At 29.0% G+C, this 16,793-nt stretch overlaps 1 protein-coding gene across 1 annotated transcript in view; it reads right to left on the reverse strand.

Moving 5' to 3' along the window:
- LOC147067477 (uncharacterized) overlaps nt 1-16,793 on the reverse strand; it is a 219,317-nt gene that overhangs the window by 177,616 nt on the left and 24,908 nt on the right. The window contains exon 2 of the mRNA XM_085954282.1: nt 13,795-14,326. Within this exon, the coding sequence (XP_085810408.1) occupies nt 13,795-13,996 (202 nt within the window). The 5' untranslated portion in view covers nt 13,997-14,326. The remainder of the gene's footprint in view (nt 1-13,794; nt 14,327-16,793) is intronic.

Below are 16,793 nucleotides of genomic sequence, written 5' to 3' on the forward strand. Positions count from 1 at the left end.
CTTATAATATTAACCTTACAATGAATTAACTTTGGCTCTTTATGTTTTGTATAAATATCTGTATTTAATATTAAAAATAGGTTTTTTTTTTTTGTTTTAATATTTGGTAGAATATTGTACATATGTACTAATTATCAAAGTTTTGTGGCTACCAGTGGGTCTATTCTATACTTATCGACCGCTAAAGTGATAGAGTGATAAATATTATCAAACTTAGGGTAGGTTTGTATCAAAATATTAGCACTTATTGTAACAATTACACGAAGTTGGTTTTTATTGTTGCAATAAGTGCTATATTTTAACAGCACCTATCTTGCTGCTGTTAAAATATCGCACTTATTGCAACAATAAAAACCAACTTCGTGTAATTGTTACAATAAGTGCTAATATTTTGATACAAACCTACCCTAAGTTTGATATTATTTATTACTTTAGTGTTCGATAAGTATAGAATAGACCCACAGATAATTAAAATATGGGTAGCTATCCGTTGGTAAATTATATCACTTGTACCGTATTCCTCGTCAATGCGATAACTTATTATTTATGGTCCAATTGTGCGTTAATTTAATTGGAAGATTAGAGTAATATTATATATATGGTAAGTATATACTCCAAATTAGAATACCGGATATCAAAATGTCTTACTTACTTACTTATAACTTACTCTGGTAGTGTAGTCGTACCCATTGATTTAATGGACTATAATATTTCTCATGATATTGAAACATGAACTTTATAAAGTAAATTTTTTGAGAACGTGCTTTAATTTTTACCATTGAGAAGCTTTGTTGCGATGATGCCAAAGGCCGTATATCGCTATTCGGTAAAAGTTGTACGCGCTTGCGAGCACTTATTTTTTTTTTCTCCATACAATTCGAGGCAAGCAGCTCGACTCTGAATAAACCTCCGTTATATATTCCCACACACGTACACCCAATATAATATAGTATGTAATACAACACTAACTCATGATAATCATAACATACCTACCTACATATCGTGTAGGTACCTGCTATAAATATTACACTAAGTGTTATGTCCACAAGAACATATTTATATAAATGCGATATTTTACTTTTATTAACACTCATTTTGAAAGTGTCTTAAATTCTAATAGAGTTATACCGTGTTATATGTACATTTATTTTGAGTCGGCACTTGACCTAAGAAATGTTTTCAATCCGGCTATTTTGGAGGTATTTGGAATACAAGGGTCTTGAAAAATATTGTTTAATACGGAGTCAGTAAACGAACTTCTGTGACATCCGATTTTTTATTTTCTGAAATGGGAAAACGCAGTTTTATACTAATATTACAATAATTACCAATGATGAAATGTTATTCTGTGATATTATGTAGTTATTTTCTTATAACTATATCACCCCATTTTCACTATTAGTAGAGAAAAATTACGTGTTTGAAGATGACATCAATTATCACATATATATATGTGTCGTATTTGTTTGTCTTCGTAGTAATATAATCTATTGCAATACTAATATTATGATATCTGAAGATGCTCTACCGTAAATACTAACTTTGCATATGATTGCATTGCATTGAAATGAATCAATTTTACTTACATAAATAAAGTTAAAAGCTTTATAATAAACTTAATAAAATGTATATGCTTTAAAATAAAATCATGCCAAGCTGTTGTTTTATTTCTTTAAATAAGATTCTAGTACTTTTTTAAAACATAAATAATTATTTTTATATATTTAAAACCACGTAACAAACAAATTATTTTTCATTTGTATATACTCAAATGAAGTTTAATTTTAAGAAGTTCATCTTTGCACTATTGTTAATCATAATTAATCATGTTGGCTTCTGACAAGCCTTATATTACTAAAAAAATAATACATTCACAATAATATATAGTATGGCAATAAAATAGCGCTATTGGTTTCTAGGATTTAATTGCAAGTATGTTCTATCATATTATTTATATATAAGTAAATCCAGCAGTATTAAAGATGACCTTTTAAGTTTTTGAACTACCTTGGATGTCAAATGAATATTATAACTGCATGCCTGCATTTGATGAAATATTCATGTGTCCTAAGCATTGCCAAATCAGCATCATCTCATTGGTTCATGTGCAAATTATAATTCAGTTCATTATCTTTTTTTTTAAATTTAATACATAAATATATTATTTTTCACACTATAAACAGGTGACGGGGCTCAATAACAGTAGTGTATTTAGTAATATATAAGTGAACTAATCACACACACCCAAACTTTGAGAAAATCACATAAAATATTGTTACCCTACAGGGAATCAAACCAGGAACCCCCGTATGAAAGGCCAGTGCCATACTGACTACAATACGAGGGCGCTATCATCTTTATTGGTCCTACAATATGATGTGGATTCTCTATATCCACATATTCATCAAAGAGATTTTGTGACTTTAATATGAATTTGCCAAACTCGGAATTTAAACCCCCGGTCTACGGCTTTGTTAGAAAAAATTCTGTCAATCCACTACCTCTGCATTTATAAAAACCCTACAAATTTATTAATAGTCGTCATGATTGCATGAAATTCAAGTCATGAATTTTCAAATTCTCACAGTATGGAACTTATGCATTATTTATATTTTCAACTAGGTAACCGACCTAAATTAATTATCATTATACTGTACTCAAGTTGAAAAACACAATATTATTCCCCCTTATATTTAACGAAAAAATGTTAGATTATTTATCCGATAGCTACAATAAATAAAAGGGGGCGATTTATATCAGTCTGTTTCCTGCCAAAATTATTTTGTTTTTTTTTTGTAAGTTCTTGAAATCTACCGTTATGAAGTGTTACAACTTACAGCTGGCAAAAATGAAAAGTGAATGACACGAAAATTATCTGTGACATTGTGAAACACAACGCTTTGAAAAAAAATACTTATACAATAATTTATTTACTGTCCGGAATAATATATTTTTAATCGAATGATTAATGTGTCTAGCTTATTATACGAAGTTTTTTTGCACGTTCGAAATAGCATTCAATACTGCATACATGTAGTATCTACTATCAATGCAAATTTTGAATACATTCTTAATATTTATATGTTAAACAATGATTAATAACACCGATATTGTAATGGATTCAATGCATGTTGGGTGGGTATCGAAGATTTTTGAACACCAACTTTTTTTTTAAATAAGTCACGACAGGTTTCACACGCTTATCTTAACATCATCAATAACTAATAGCTGTAGATTGACACGAGCTACTAATACTTAATCATTAGTAATCAAAATTTTGCACAGCTATCTTATTAATATAAATATGTAATATTTTGTAATTTTGTTGTTGTAATATCAATTAACTTGTGTTTTTAACGTGCCGTTTATCACGAATATTAATGACAATTACAATACATCTACTTGAGTCAATTTTCCAATATCCCAAGCATTCATTTGTACATACATATAAGTTTGCGTAGATACACAAAAAAATGTATATACAGGTGAAGGGATATACGTATTTTATCCCATATTACGTTTCCCTATATCACAAAGTTGCAATTCAGTAAAATGATAAATCCTAATTAATCTTGGTTGTTTATAATTCAGGAAGCAGGAAATACCCAACTGAATATAGTAAGCTGGTAAGTATATTTAAATTATTTATTTGATTTAATTGATTATTTTAATTCATTAATAACTGGCATTGTAAAGCTTCAATATTATATTATAGAGTACATTGTACAAATTTTGTAAGTAACATTATTATTTAATTATGTTTAAATTTGTTTTTTAGTATCTATGACAACAGTATAGCTTACCTATGCATATACTTCATAAACCCAACTGTGTAGTATTTAATAAAATATAAATTAATTATCAAGCTCTTCAAGGATATGAACTTTGTAAATATAGCAATAAAAAAAATCATCAGTTTCTTTCACAAGCTATACTTATAAGTATACCTAATATCAAGAATCGTATTCATTATATGGCAATGAAAACTCTTATTTGCCTACTCAATGTGAAAAGACACATTTTCACTACTTTATTTTGTTATTAGGAAGATAATTGAAGGCTTACGACCAGGATCAAGCCGTATTTTTCTTGAAGTGCGCCTGGGTCAACGATTTAAAGAATACGTGGAAACCTTAGCTTAAAAGATGATACATGAATAAGAAGACCAGAGATGTGGTAAAGATGAAACCGGTCTTGGAGTGATGTTTAAAAAAAATGTGGCAATAGCACCAAAAATAGATATTTTTGTAAACTAACCAATTTACGTATTTTTCATTACTTTTATACTCTATTTACCACCAGGAAATGACAATGAAAGAAAATTAAATTAAATAAGAAAGTGTAAAATCAAAATATTGAAAAAACATTATTGAGAGGATATTAATAATTGTTTATTTAAGAGCATAATTCAGTAAAACGGCAAATAATTTTCAGCAAAAGGCGGGACGTAATTTCACATGCGTTGCCAATCGGAGTGCGATAGTAGACCTGTGAGCACGTCAATTTGTTTTGTGATGGCGTTGGAAAATTAATTCCTAAATCGTGTAAAGATGACTAAAAAATGTTACGTATTTATTGGAAAAACAAAACATGTCAATGAATATATTTTTATTACTTAAATAACAATAAACATAACATTAAATGGACGGTTGTTGAATTTTTATGAAAAATTATGTTGCGTCGTTTTCCCAATCTGCGCGTCGTGTATTTACGATCGTTTTCGACCATGCCTCAGCTGAAGTATAGCTTTAAATAGAGGACTGCAATAGATCATTGGCCTACTTCGACCACATCATACCGAATCCAAGGAAATATCAACATATGTATCTTATTTGGGGAAATTCCCCAGTAAGCAAGGCCCTACCAGAAAAAGAACGTTCTAGCTCAAAAATCTCAGAGACAGGTTTAAGTTTAGCATTCTATCTCTGTTTAAATCGATGATAAATAAATTAAACATAGATACAATAAGTTATTACCGATGTCTGATAACGGATATGGTACTGAAAGAAGAAGACTGTGTAACTATTTATACTTTCACCCCGCCCCCCCGTCATCCATTTTTGGAGGAGAAAATTCGCACCCCCAGGCCTACACTGACGTATGTCTGAATTTTGCTGTTTTGAGTTATGAATGCAGTGCCATTACATTTATTTTTCTCTATCTCAGGAGAACACTGGCGTATCTCTAAAAAAATATTGAACGAGATATACCCCTAACTCCAGTGTTATTTTAAATATATTGAGTCAAATGTCGAGAAGAACACTCCAGTAACTCTGATACTCTTAAATGAATGTCACTAGAAAGATATTTTTTTTTCTAATTCGACAAAAAAAATGGTCATTGTAAAGCCATTAGACATTAAATCAAGTACCATAAACATGGTTTAAAAAGTTTGTTTCAGCACTCCTGGAAAATGGCTGATTTTGACTTACGTCAGTGTAGGTCTGAGGGTGCGAATTATAATCGTACTGTCGGCCTGGCAAATTTTCTAAAATCTTGCATCACAATTGCTAGGGACCGGCTCTGTTTATATCTACATAACTTGAAATACATATAAAATATAATATTAATAGCTTACTCATATTAAGGAATATTTTATGGAATGCATGGTAAACAATTACTTGGCAAAATATTGGGATCCAAACATCTAAAAATAAATATATTATATATTTGAGTAGCAACCTATTAATTTGCTCAAACTGTTCTATACCTACACCCAAGTATTTGTATAGAAAGTGTTAACACCGAAGCTATTAAATTGAATAAAAATGTAGGACGCATACAACAATAAATATGTAAAACAATTCAATAATGAGTTAGAATTGATGTGGGTGACATCATACGCAATCACCCACTCATCTGACCATAATATGTACAACAGCAACTGCCCCGGGCTAAGGAAAGAATTTTGTTCTGTGGTTTTTAGGTCAACATTAAAAACTTGATTTAATAAATAATAAGGATATGAATAAATGGAATATTCAAATACATTACCTACACATTGAAGATATTCTTTTTGGATGATTTTTATGAAAATCAAATATTTTCAATTTCGTAAATTGTCAATTATTATCGTTGAAACAAAAAAAAGTAAATATGCCGCAGATGATGGAATGAAATTTTATAACTTTCTTTTTAGATCAAACCAAACCTAACCCAACCTAACCTAACCTAATCTAACCTACCCCAACCTAATATTACATAATAATGTAATCTTAGTTTGTGATAATGATGCATCAAAATGTATGAAAATTTTAAATTAACAATAAATTATTGAATCGAAAAGCCTATGCGCCGACAAAAAAAGGTATTTAATATAATTGTCTATATGGATAACTGTTTTCGTAAAAAAAAATATAAAAGCTCATGACAATATCTGCGGCACAATTACCCAAAAAAATCACCTTTAAAAAAAATTAGTAATCTAGCCAAAAAAATAAAATTCTCGGAGTTTGAATATATTTTTATCATGTCTACGCACAAATCTTAGTAGACTGGTACCACTAAACTATCAATACAAAAAAAAATAAAGAAGTTCTAACTTTAGTTGACAATATATTTTTTCTATGGTGCCTAATATAGAAAATAAAGGTCAGAAAACATCTAGTAGGTACCTAATGCGTAAATTGTAGGTGTTTAATATAATTAACGGTAACTGACAGCGCAAAGACGGTGTAAATGAACCTTCACTTTGGAGGTATAACATTTTTACGAGGTTGACAAGCAATTGCTCAACCGATTGGGTCAACGTGCGGAACCCAAACATAAATTGATTGAAAAAAAAATCGATTTGAACCCTTGACGAATGAAAAGATAGGTGAGTTTTTTGGCCTCTAATCTGCGGTGGGCGTAATTAAAAGTCGATGATAATCATAAAATTTTCGAAACAACAATCTCTAATCACTAAATAATCTTTTTAAATAAATGATTTATTAAAATTATAATAATATATTCATGATATTATTACAATCACTTAAATATCTTTATATTATATAATTGCGTATTGTAATTACTACAAGTTGTGTAAAAACTATTAAAGTTATTGTATTGCGTGATGACTTAAACAAAATACCTGAGATGTAAGATGAATTCAAAAATAAAATGAAGATATTACAAAAAAAAAACTAAAAACAAAACGAGCAAGCAATCTTAATAATATAGTAATTTTGCATTCAATAAGAATATTAATTATACGTATTTAATAAGAAGTATTAAGAATCATGTTACCTCTTTCCAAAACATTACTGCGTAGATTGTCTTGCCGTTTCCCTTAAATATTATGTCAATTTTATTGCATATAACCACGATACGAGAGTAGGCCAGCATACGAATGGCATCTTGCATTTTACAACGACAAATGTCACACATTTTGAGATTTGTCTTACATTTTGGGATACAAACATATACACGATGATTACCACAACTGCTTGTCAATCTGATCACCACCGAAACATAAACATTGCCTAGTCACCAACATTAACATATAATATACGGAGTTATATTGTAAGTTTCGATATAATTACTCTGAATTCGAGTGCTTAAAGTCAAACAACGTTATCTAAAAATAAGTGTTTTAAAAATTTCGTTAAACAACGTTATGTCAATCTTTTCTAATTTCTTCTTAAATCGTCATTTAAGTTTAATGTTAACTACATAAGTAACCCTTGTTTTCATATTTTTTTTAAACTATTCCTATAAATGTTAACACTATCATAAGCAAGATAAATGTACAATACACAATAAATTATAAAATATGAACATTAAGTTTTAAATAAACATTTCCCTTGTTGAGTTACAAGAATAAAAAAAACGATTTTTGGCTCTCCTGTAAAGTTGCACTTTTGTAAATAGTGTTGTTTGACATTAAGCCCTTGAATTGAGCCTATTGTTTCAATAAGTCACGATAGTGGAACAACTAATCTTGAAATGATACCGATTACAATGTATTGCACAGCACACGATTACATAGGGTAGAGTTAATTACTGTTACCCTTATTATTTCCGACTGCGCTTACACGAAACCAATTGTATTGTTTTTCTAACTCGTTAATAACTACGTCATAATTTCGGTCAAAAATATCAAACTTATGTGGTATGTTTATAGTATTGCTTATAGAATATTTACATTTTATATTATTCATTTATCATATTATTATTGTTGGTATAATTATTAATTTTAATAAAACGAAATTTAATAATTAATACTAATTCTACTTTTATTAAATATTAAATTGGTTTAGTTGAAACCAGACAAAACTGGTCGAGTTTAATATTTAAATATTTAATAAAAGTGGAATCAGTACTATAAAATTCCGTTTTATTCAAATCAATAATACTTTGTTGGTTGAATCGATTTCCACCATAAATTGACAGTTAACACCGTAACAATAATTAATATCGTTGATAAACCATTTCTTTTATTCAAAGAATAATTCACAAGATTTTGAGAATATAACATTCCATAATATTGAACATACATAACTTGAAAAAACCCACTACAAAAATCATATTTGAAAAAAAATACGATGCTCGACGGGATTTGAACCAATATAACCACTGGTATTGCGCCAACTGTACATCATTGGTTATACGGGTTCAAATCGCGTCGAGTATCGTGTTTTTTTTTCAAATATATTTTTTTCTAGTGGGTATAATATATCTGAGGTCTTTTCAAGTTATGTATGTTCAATATCGTTGATAAGTTTGTGCATCTTAAAATAATGAATAACGATATGAATAAGTGAAGTCACTTTAATAGTATCAAATATACAATAGAATCAAGTCATTTTATTCAAATAATGATTCAACAATATGCACATAGGTATACAATCGGAATTAGAAAAATTCTAAGTATATTATTATTAATACTATCGATCGAAGGTACCTACTTGATGGAATTTCAATTTAAATTCATTACATAGAATTAATTAATATACAACAAATCATTATTATAACCTAATTCAAAATTTATTGCATATTGAATTATGAACATAATACCCATTAACATTGAAAATAATGACGTTTTAATTAATAAAGTCATGTGCTGTAGGCTTTAAATATTCATTCACTTAACGATATGCAAAAGAATGAATGCTATCGGCTGGAATTTTCTTATTGAAAATCAAAGAAAAATCTTTTCGTAGTGTCGTTAATATTAGATGTGTTGACTGATACATTTAATGAGTTGTCGTCATTGATGCAAAAGTATTTCCTGGGTTGGCGTGGGTCTTTCAACTTGTAGTAATTGCAAGGCCAAAGTGTTGGGGAAATGTGTGCACGCTACAGGTTGCTGGTTTAATATGATAATATCCAGGTAATATAATTAGAAATCTTGCGACACTTTGATCTGAATTGTTCAGATTCACTATCAGCAAGCAGATTAAAAGCTATTAGTATACCTACGTATAAATACAATGTAATTCGCCCACCATATAAATAGTGGAACAGATATAATTCGTTGCATACTTGATAAAAGAGTTAACTCCCCAAATATTTAATAATTGTTGAGGCTAGTACCTGATTAACCACCTACATAATATTATAAAATTATTTCTTTTAAAAAATATGTTTAGGTATCGAAAAGTAGGATATGGATGTGGATGTTTTGATGTCTAGGTTTTCTATCAGACAACAGTTAACTGACAAATCCTTGTAAAACTATCTATTATGATACTACACACATTGTGAGGAGGTATTGTAAAAATAACCATTAACGCTGTGAGCAAGAATTTATTGAATGTACATGATTTACTTCCATTAATTAATATTAACACATATAGGTGCGTACTGTCCAAATTATTGATATATATATATTATCTATCTACATTCTACAGGATACACCATTCCATACAATATCAGGATAGAAAAATGTGTATTTTCCCCCCAAAAAACGTTATAGACGTCTGAGAATTTTTTTTAAGAATCACCTCTATTGCAAGATAATTAGAGTTCTGTTTTCAGTACTTCCATTATGTAGTTATAAAAATTAGTTTTAAAAATATTTTTTTATATTTTTAATATTATTTTTTATTCAACGAATAATAATTTACAAGATTTGAGAATGGGACATACTTTTAATAAACTTATATAAATTTTAGTATGTACCTATACATAATATTATCTGAGGTGTTTTTAAATTAGTTGTGTTCAATAAAGAATGTTACATTCTAAACTTACATGCAATCTTGTGAATTAAAATAATTCGTTTAAAACATTTTATTATTAGCAAGTATGTTTTGACTAAAATTTGTAGAAATGCCGACATCAATTAGCTACCTCGATTTAAGTCAAAAGCCAAAAATTAACGCATTTTTTGAGCACTGAAAGATCTAAAAATTACTACTTAATTTCATCTTAATTAGGTGGAATGCATGTGGAATTAATTATTAAGCAATTAATAAAGCACATTGGCGGAAATCCAGTTTATGCAAGTTCGTGTCCCACTGAGCGTCGATTTTTTTTTTAAAAAGATAAATTCTAGTAGGTATAATATGTGAGACGTTTTCAAATTATTTATATTATTTTCTTTTAAATTAAAATAACAATAAAATGAACGTCGTGAAAATTATTGACTGTTATTACAATGGAGGTAAAGTTTATTTTTCTGTCACAATAATTCTGGCACATAAAACCTTAATATACCTAGTCAGTTTAAGAGCAGACTAAAATTTTGCAGTCATTTTATTTTTCACACTTAAATAAGATAGAATAATAATTAGTCAGTGGTATTGATTTAAAATTTTTTATAGACATTGATTTAATTTTTATTTTGAAGTATTTTCAATTATCAGTATCATCAATAAAATAAATGGCATGCGTACAAAAAGTATCAATATAAAAATAGATCATATTACAGTTTCAAATGAAATAGGTAGGTAATTTAATAAAATATAATATTTATATACCGACGCCTACAATTAAAATAATTATTATTGTGCCTATAGATTTTTAAAATAAGGCCATCAACAATCGTTTCATGACTCAATTAATATAAAACAACATTTTTTTTATTGTAAAATTTTGACATGCAATGACATCTTGAAACCGGAAATATGCTTACGATATTTTAATAGTGAGAATAATTTTTGGTAGTGTGCCTTTTTTGCGATAAAAAAACAACATGTTAATTGCCATTGCAAACGTTTTAAGTACCATAAACACATATATCATGGAGACAACACTTTCTTTCTCGAAAACGCTTATCAAAATATCACTGGACCTCAATTTTACGACGCGAGTGAGTGGTCATTGCTCATTTTTGTCTATCGTTAAGAGTTCCGCGATAGACTAATATATGAGTTCCGCAATGGCCATTAATAATACTGGTATGAGCAATGACGAATGAGTGTAAAAAGAATGAAAAGTCATTCATACACTTAGGGATTTTTTCCTTCATGATATAGGTACTTATTTTTAATCATTATCTACGTGTTTTTCCATGAAAATCTTTTTCAACGATACATACACATATACAAATAATATGAAAAGAGTTAAAATTAAATATTAATAATATCTTCGTCTTCCTGGTGCTACAGCCCTATATGGGTAGTGTAAAACACTCAAGGTATTTAAATCCAACTCAATACTATCTCTAAACCTCGTACAAAGTCGCTCAGATTTTCATTCACCTGTCGGTTTCCTAAATGTCAGTTTCTTTATCATGCGTGACTCATCCATTTTGTGTACATGGTTTAGCCATCTATAGTCGCCTAATTTTATGTTATGTACGATGTGTGACCCCCCGTACAAATATTACAGCTCTTATATCATTTATGAGTTCGAAGATGACATGCAGCATGCTCCACTCAAATGAGCCCAACACTCTTTCCATGTTTCTGTTTATCACCGAACCATACATGATAATAAATGGTTTAATTAGTATGTATGTACATGAATGTTTATAATATGATGTGTGTTTATTGAAGATAATTAATAAATCTGTAGGTCTGGATTCGGACCCCCCCCCCCCTTGTGTACGCACCTTAGTTACTGTGTAGTATTAGACGATGTAGAAATATAATAATTAAAATTGTCCATTAAATATTGTCAACAAATAATATTTTTTTTGGTTAAGTATTATTTTTTATATAATATTAAGTTATGATAGGTTAGTTTATATAAAGTAAAAAAAAAAACAAAAGTATGTAGGTAATCAATAACACCATGTCCATATAAATATCCGCTTTAGTATGACGTGGTAAATCAGAGATGGACGCAGTCGCTAGTGAGCAGTGACCAGCATCATGAATGACCTGAATTGAGGCTGCTTCGGCACTACCTATGGCCGGGGGTACTCGGCCGGCCTCTGCAAGACGACGTGCCCCCGCATTCTTCGCTTCTTGTCTCTTCTTCAAGACATATCCTCCTCACCATTCCATTCACTTCTTTCACACGCTTTTTCATTCATACCATAACTTTTGTCTCATTTTTGGATAAATGTGAGATTTGCCAATAGATATTGAGAGCATTAATGACAGTAATAATAAAAATGATTGAATAAATTGGCAAAGATTTGAACCATTAATGGAGGGAAATCTAAAAAAAAAAGCTTAAAACACTACTACACAAACTACTTAATAAACTGCAGTTTTAAAATAAATAACATTAACTCCATTTTAAGTGATAACGAAATAAAAATAAGTATTTCTAAAGTTTTCGACATAAAAATGCTCATATTTATGAAAATACATTCAATTCTTAACGTGGTGGAATGATATAGATTTAAATGTTTTATTAATTGAAACTAAATACAGTGTAAAGTGTTTAATTCTACTAATTTGAATGAAGGTTATTACCAATGGATATATATATAATATACTTTTACGTATTTAAAAAACCGTAGAAATATGAAATAGAAATATAGTTGGTATTTTTTCTAATCAGCATTGTACAAGTTTCTATTAAAACAAAATAAAATCCCAATCATAAATAATTCCATTTTAACAAAAATGTGAATTAACGCTGTTCATTTTATAAGGCTAGTATTTATTACTAGTAACCTTACAAAACAACCAAAGATTGGTATATCTTGTTTTCTTCTTTTTTAACATGGAAATATTGTTGAAAATAATATAGATACTTGCATTGTCATCATCAATCAGCGTCTATCCACTCCTGAATGAAGGACTTCACTAGCTTCCACTCTTATCCGTCCTAAGTTCTTCGCTATCACGTACAACTATTGAACTGTATGAGTTTTTATTTATTATTATTAAAATGTAAATAATTGGTTACTGAAACTTTGGCTGCTATAAATAAATATTCTTGTACTTCATAATGTATATTTATTACTGTAAGTAAAATGATTATGTGCTTATTTTTTAATGAACATTACAACAAACCACGAAAGTAGTAATAACATTAATGAGATATAATGAAACAATCACAGAAATACCTATGCTACGAGAAAATCACATTTATGTAATCGGATCTGGAACCCCCAGTATAAGAAGCCAACGGCTTCCGCAAATAAAAAAATGGATCACTATTTTCGACAGGGGAAGACCACAATTATTATCGAAGTTATTATTATTAGGTACTTATGTTATTCTCTAAATTCATAATCAAAGATAATGAAGAAGTGGAGATGAAACATTACAATTTAATGCTTACACAGCTAAATACACAACATTTTTTTTAAATTAATCTAAATAATCCCCCTACATCTTTAACAGAGCCGAAGAAACTTATTTATATTATACATAGTTGTGCATTTTAGCTTATCTTATCTTAGCAAATTAAATGATAACCATTTTCTCACATTATTTAAAATTCAAAAAAAATGTTAGTCTTTACCTTGGCAATCGGCAAACATGGACATCAGCACAAGTACGAGCAGCGCCACACTTTTCAAGGTCGAGGGGTGACCTCCGGTCGCCATTTTGCTCATCCTTCGGCCCTCCCGAGATTTCAAAATGTCACTCCTATTCACTAACATTGTATCGACAAAGTCACAGCTGCATGTAGCTTCCATCATCAACCCTCTCGGCTGAAGCATCGTCTAACAATCGCGGTCAACAAATAACATTTCATAAACAATGTTAATAATAAATAAAACTAAAAATAAACACCAAAATTTTATATGTTCAAGTATCCCCGATGTGCACTTTATTGAAATTATGGCTTTACTGTGAACTGTTTAATAATTTAGTTGTATTAAAAAAAGCTATAGGGATACTTATTTATTGATATATTTTAAATATGGAATAATTTAGTTCGTCGTGTATTTATATCACATTTTTTACGATGGGTATGTTATTTTCCTCTGCGCGGCAACACTCGATGTACGCATGCGCATCCCATACGAAACGCGTTCTCGGAGATGTATCTGCAACAGAAAGGGAAGCATTGATTATTCAGCCGATCAAACAGATTGGTGCGAGTGCGATGGTGTTCTTTTTACGAAGTGAAAGTTTGAATTTTCGCCGCGAGACATTTTCGGATGACCAGTGTATATTTTCAATTTCAGGACATCGTAATTTAATATAGTGCCGTAGCGGAAACATTTCTCATATATTTAATTAGACACAATAATACGATTAGAGAGGTACTGAAAAATACTTTCTACGTAAAAATGCCTACAGAACATTACCACATAATAATTATCAGTGTCCGTCATAAGAGTAAAATATATTCAGCCATATTTTGATCGGTTCTGGGGAAAATATTTATTACTATAAGTATAAAATATATTCTCTGAAGAGTTTAAAAGGAGCTCTTTTATCGTCATCGAATCAATAGATAAACATTATCTATTTTGGAATAATAAATTTTATTTTAGATAAATAAATAACACCGTAGAAAAGTACTAGCATAGGCTACTTAAACATTTTGTTTTTTTTTATGAGTCTTTTCAGTGAATAAAATACCATTTTTGGCACATCCATAATAATTTTGCAAATAGTATGAAGCGATTGACAACATTCGATATTGAATATACATAACTTGAAAACACCTGAGTTATACACCCACTAGAAAAAATTACGAAACTCGAAAAGATTTGAATCCGTATAACCATTGGTGTCGCGGCAATCTGTGCATTAACCAATTATACTACGAACCTCATATCTAATGACGATAATTTAAACTAGTAGGTCATAAATGAAATGCTTATCAAATTGCGTTAAATTATTGACTATCGATTTTTGTGTATTAAATCAAGGAATATTAATTACCTTAATTACTAACCGACGCCCGGCTCTCGCCAAATATTTTTAGTTATAACGTCTTCTTGAACTTGCTAACAATTTCACAACAACAGAGACTCGTAGCATAATTGGTTAATGCACAGATTGGCGCGACACCAATGGTTATACGGGTTCAAATCCCGTAGAGTTCAGTATTTTTTTTTTAAATATATTTTTTTCTAGTGGATATATATCTGAGATATTTTCATGTTATGTATGCTCAATAAATGGTATGTTACATTCTCAAAATCATGTAAATAATTCATTTGAATAAAATAAATAGTTTATTAAACATTCGATAACTTTTTTGTGTCAATTTACTTCAAAATAATTTATGAAAATCTTTAGGAGTATACCTATAGATCGAAATGAAAGAAAAAAATAATAAAATGTCGTTTTGATAACAGATTGGTAAGTTATCAAAAATCTGCCAGTGAAATATTCAATACCTATACACGATGATAGCAAAATTTTGTTTTGTTGGATGGAATAACAATTAAAATAATGTAAGATTTATACATCGTACATAAGTTGAATACAAAATTTTAAAAGGTTAGTTTTCAAACAACAAAAAAAATGTTGAATTTATTTAAATTTACCGTAAACACGTCTCTATTTTAAATGCAAAATTTAACCTTAAAGTATACTTTTTGGCCAACAAAAAAAATATATTTAAATACTTGTTTATTTGTCCGCATTTTTTAAATTATCGTAGACGCTTTCTTTTTTAATTTTATATACTTAGTAAATTATTTAAATAAATATATTTTTAAATCGACCCTATTAAATAAAAAAAAACTTGAGTTGGTCTGGAAAGAAGGTGATATCATAGTTATAATCAAATAAACTAATAGCAACTCTCAATACATTTATTTACCTATAACTACATGAATTTTATAATATATTCAGATATATTATTTAGGTTCTTTAAATGAGGTTGTGGTTCTACAAAAGACTCTGTAACGAAATATGAACAATATACTTTCAGAGGTATGTCAATTTAAGTATGTACATACATAATGATTTTTATTTAATTTAAGTTTCTCCATTGTTGTCTCGCTACGTACATAAATACGAAAATAATACTCGAGGACTAACACTGTGTATTATATATTATTAAAATATAACTATCTGGATTATGTAATGCGATAATATAACTGAAAATATCGACGATGATCTATTCTTAAAACAAAGATCTAGTCATAATATAGTACCAAAAAGGCAATGTAAGTCCTAAAGAGAGACCAAGAACTAACTGAATCAATATTATTATGATAACTATGTTTGAAGAAAAATTTGTGACTATAAAAAATCAAAGATTGACGTGGAGCCAACAAGGATGGCGCTTCATCTGGCAGTGGATAAAGAGTGGCTAAGATCATGATAATTTAATCACATAATTAATTCAAATTCAAATTTTATTTATTTTTACATATAGCTAGTGAACATTACAAATTATTAATTTAAGACGTTTACGACATGATATTTAGAAGCAAAAAAATATTATTAAAAATGATCACTATTTAGTTATTAAACGATAGAAAAGTGTAAATACAACAAATATAAATTCGATACAAGGAAGTACACCGAATGAAGTAATTAGACCCT

The sequence above is a fragment of the Rhyacophila brunnea genome, unplaced genomic scaffold, assembly GCF_057557595.1.
Source record: "Rhyacophila brunnea isolate RB1 unplaced genomic scaffold, BYU_Rbru_1.0 scaffold_4, whole genome shotgun sequence".
Classification (NCBI taxonomy): domain Eukaryota; kingdom Metazoa; phylum Arthropoda; class Insecta; order Trichoptera; family Rhyacophilidae; genus Rhyacophila; species Rhyacophila brunnea.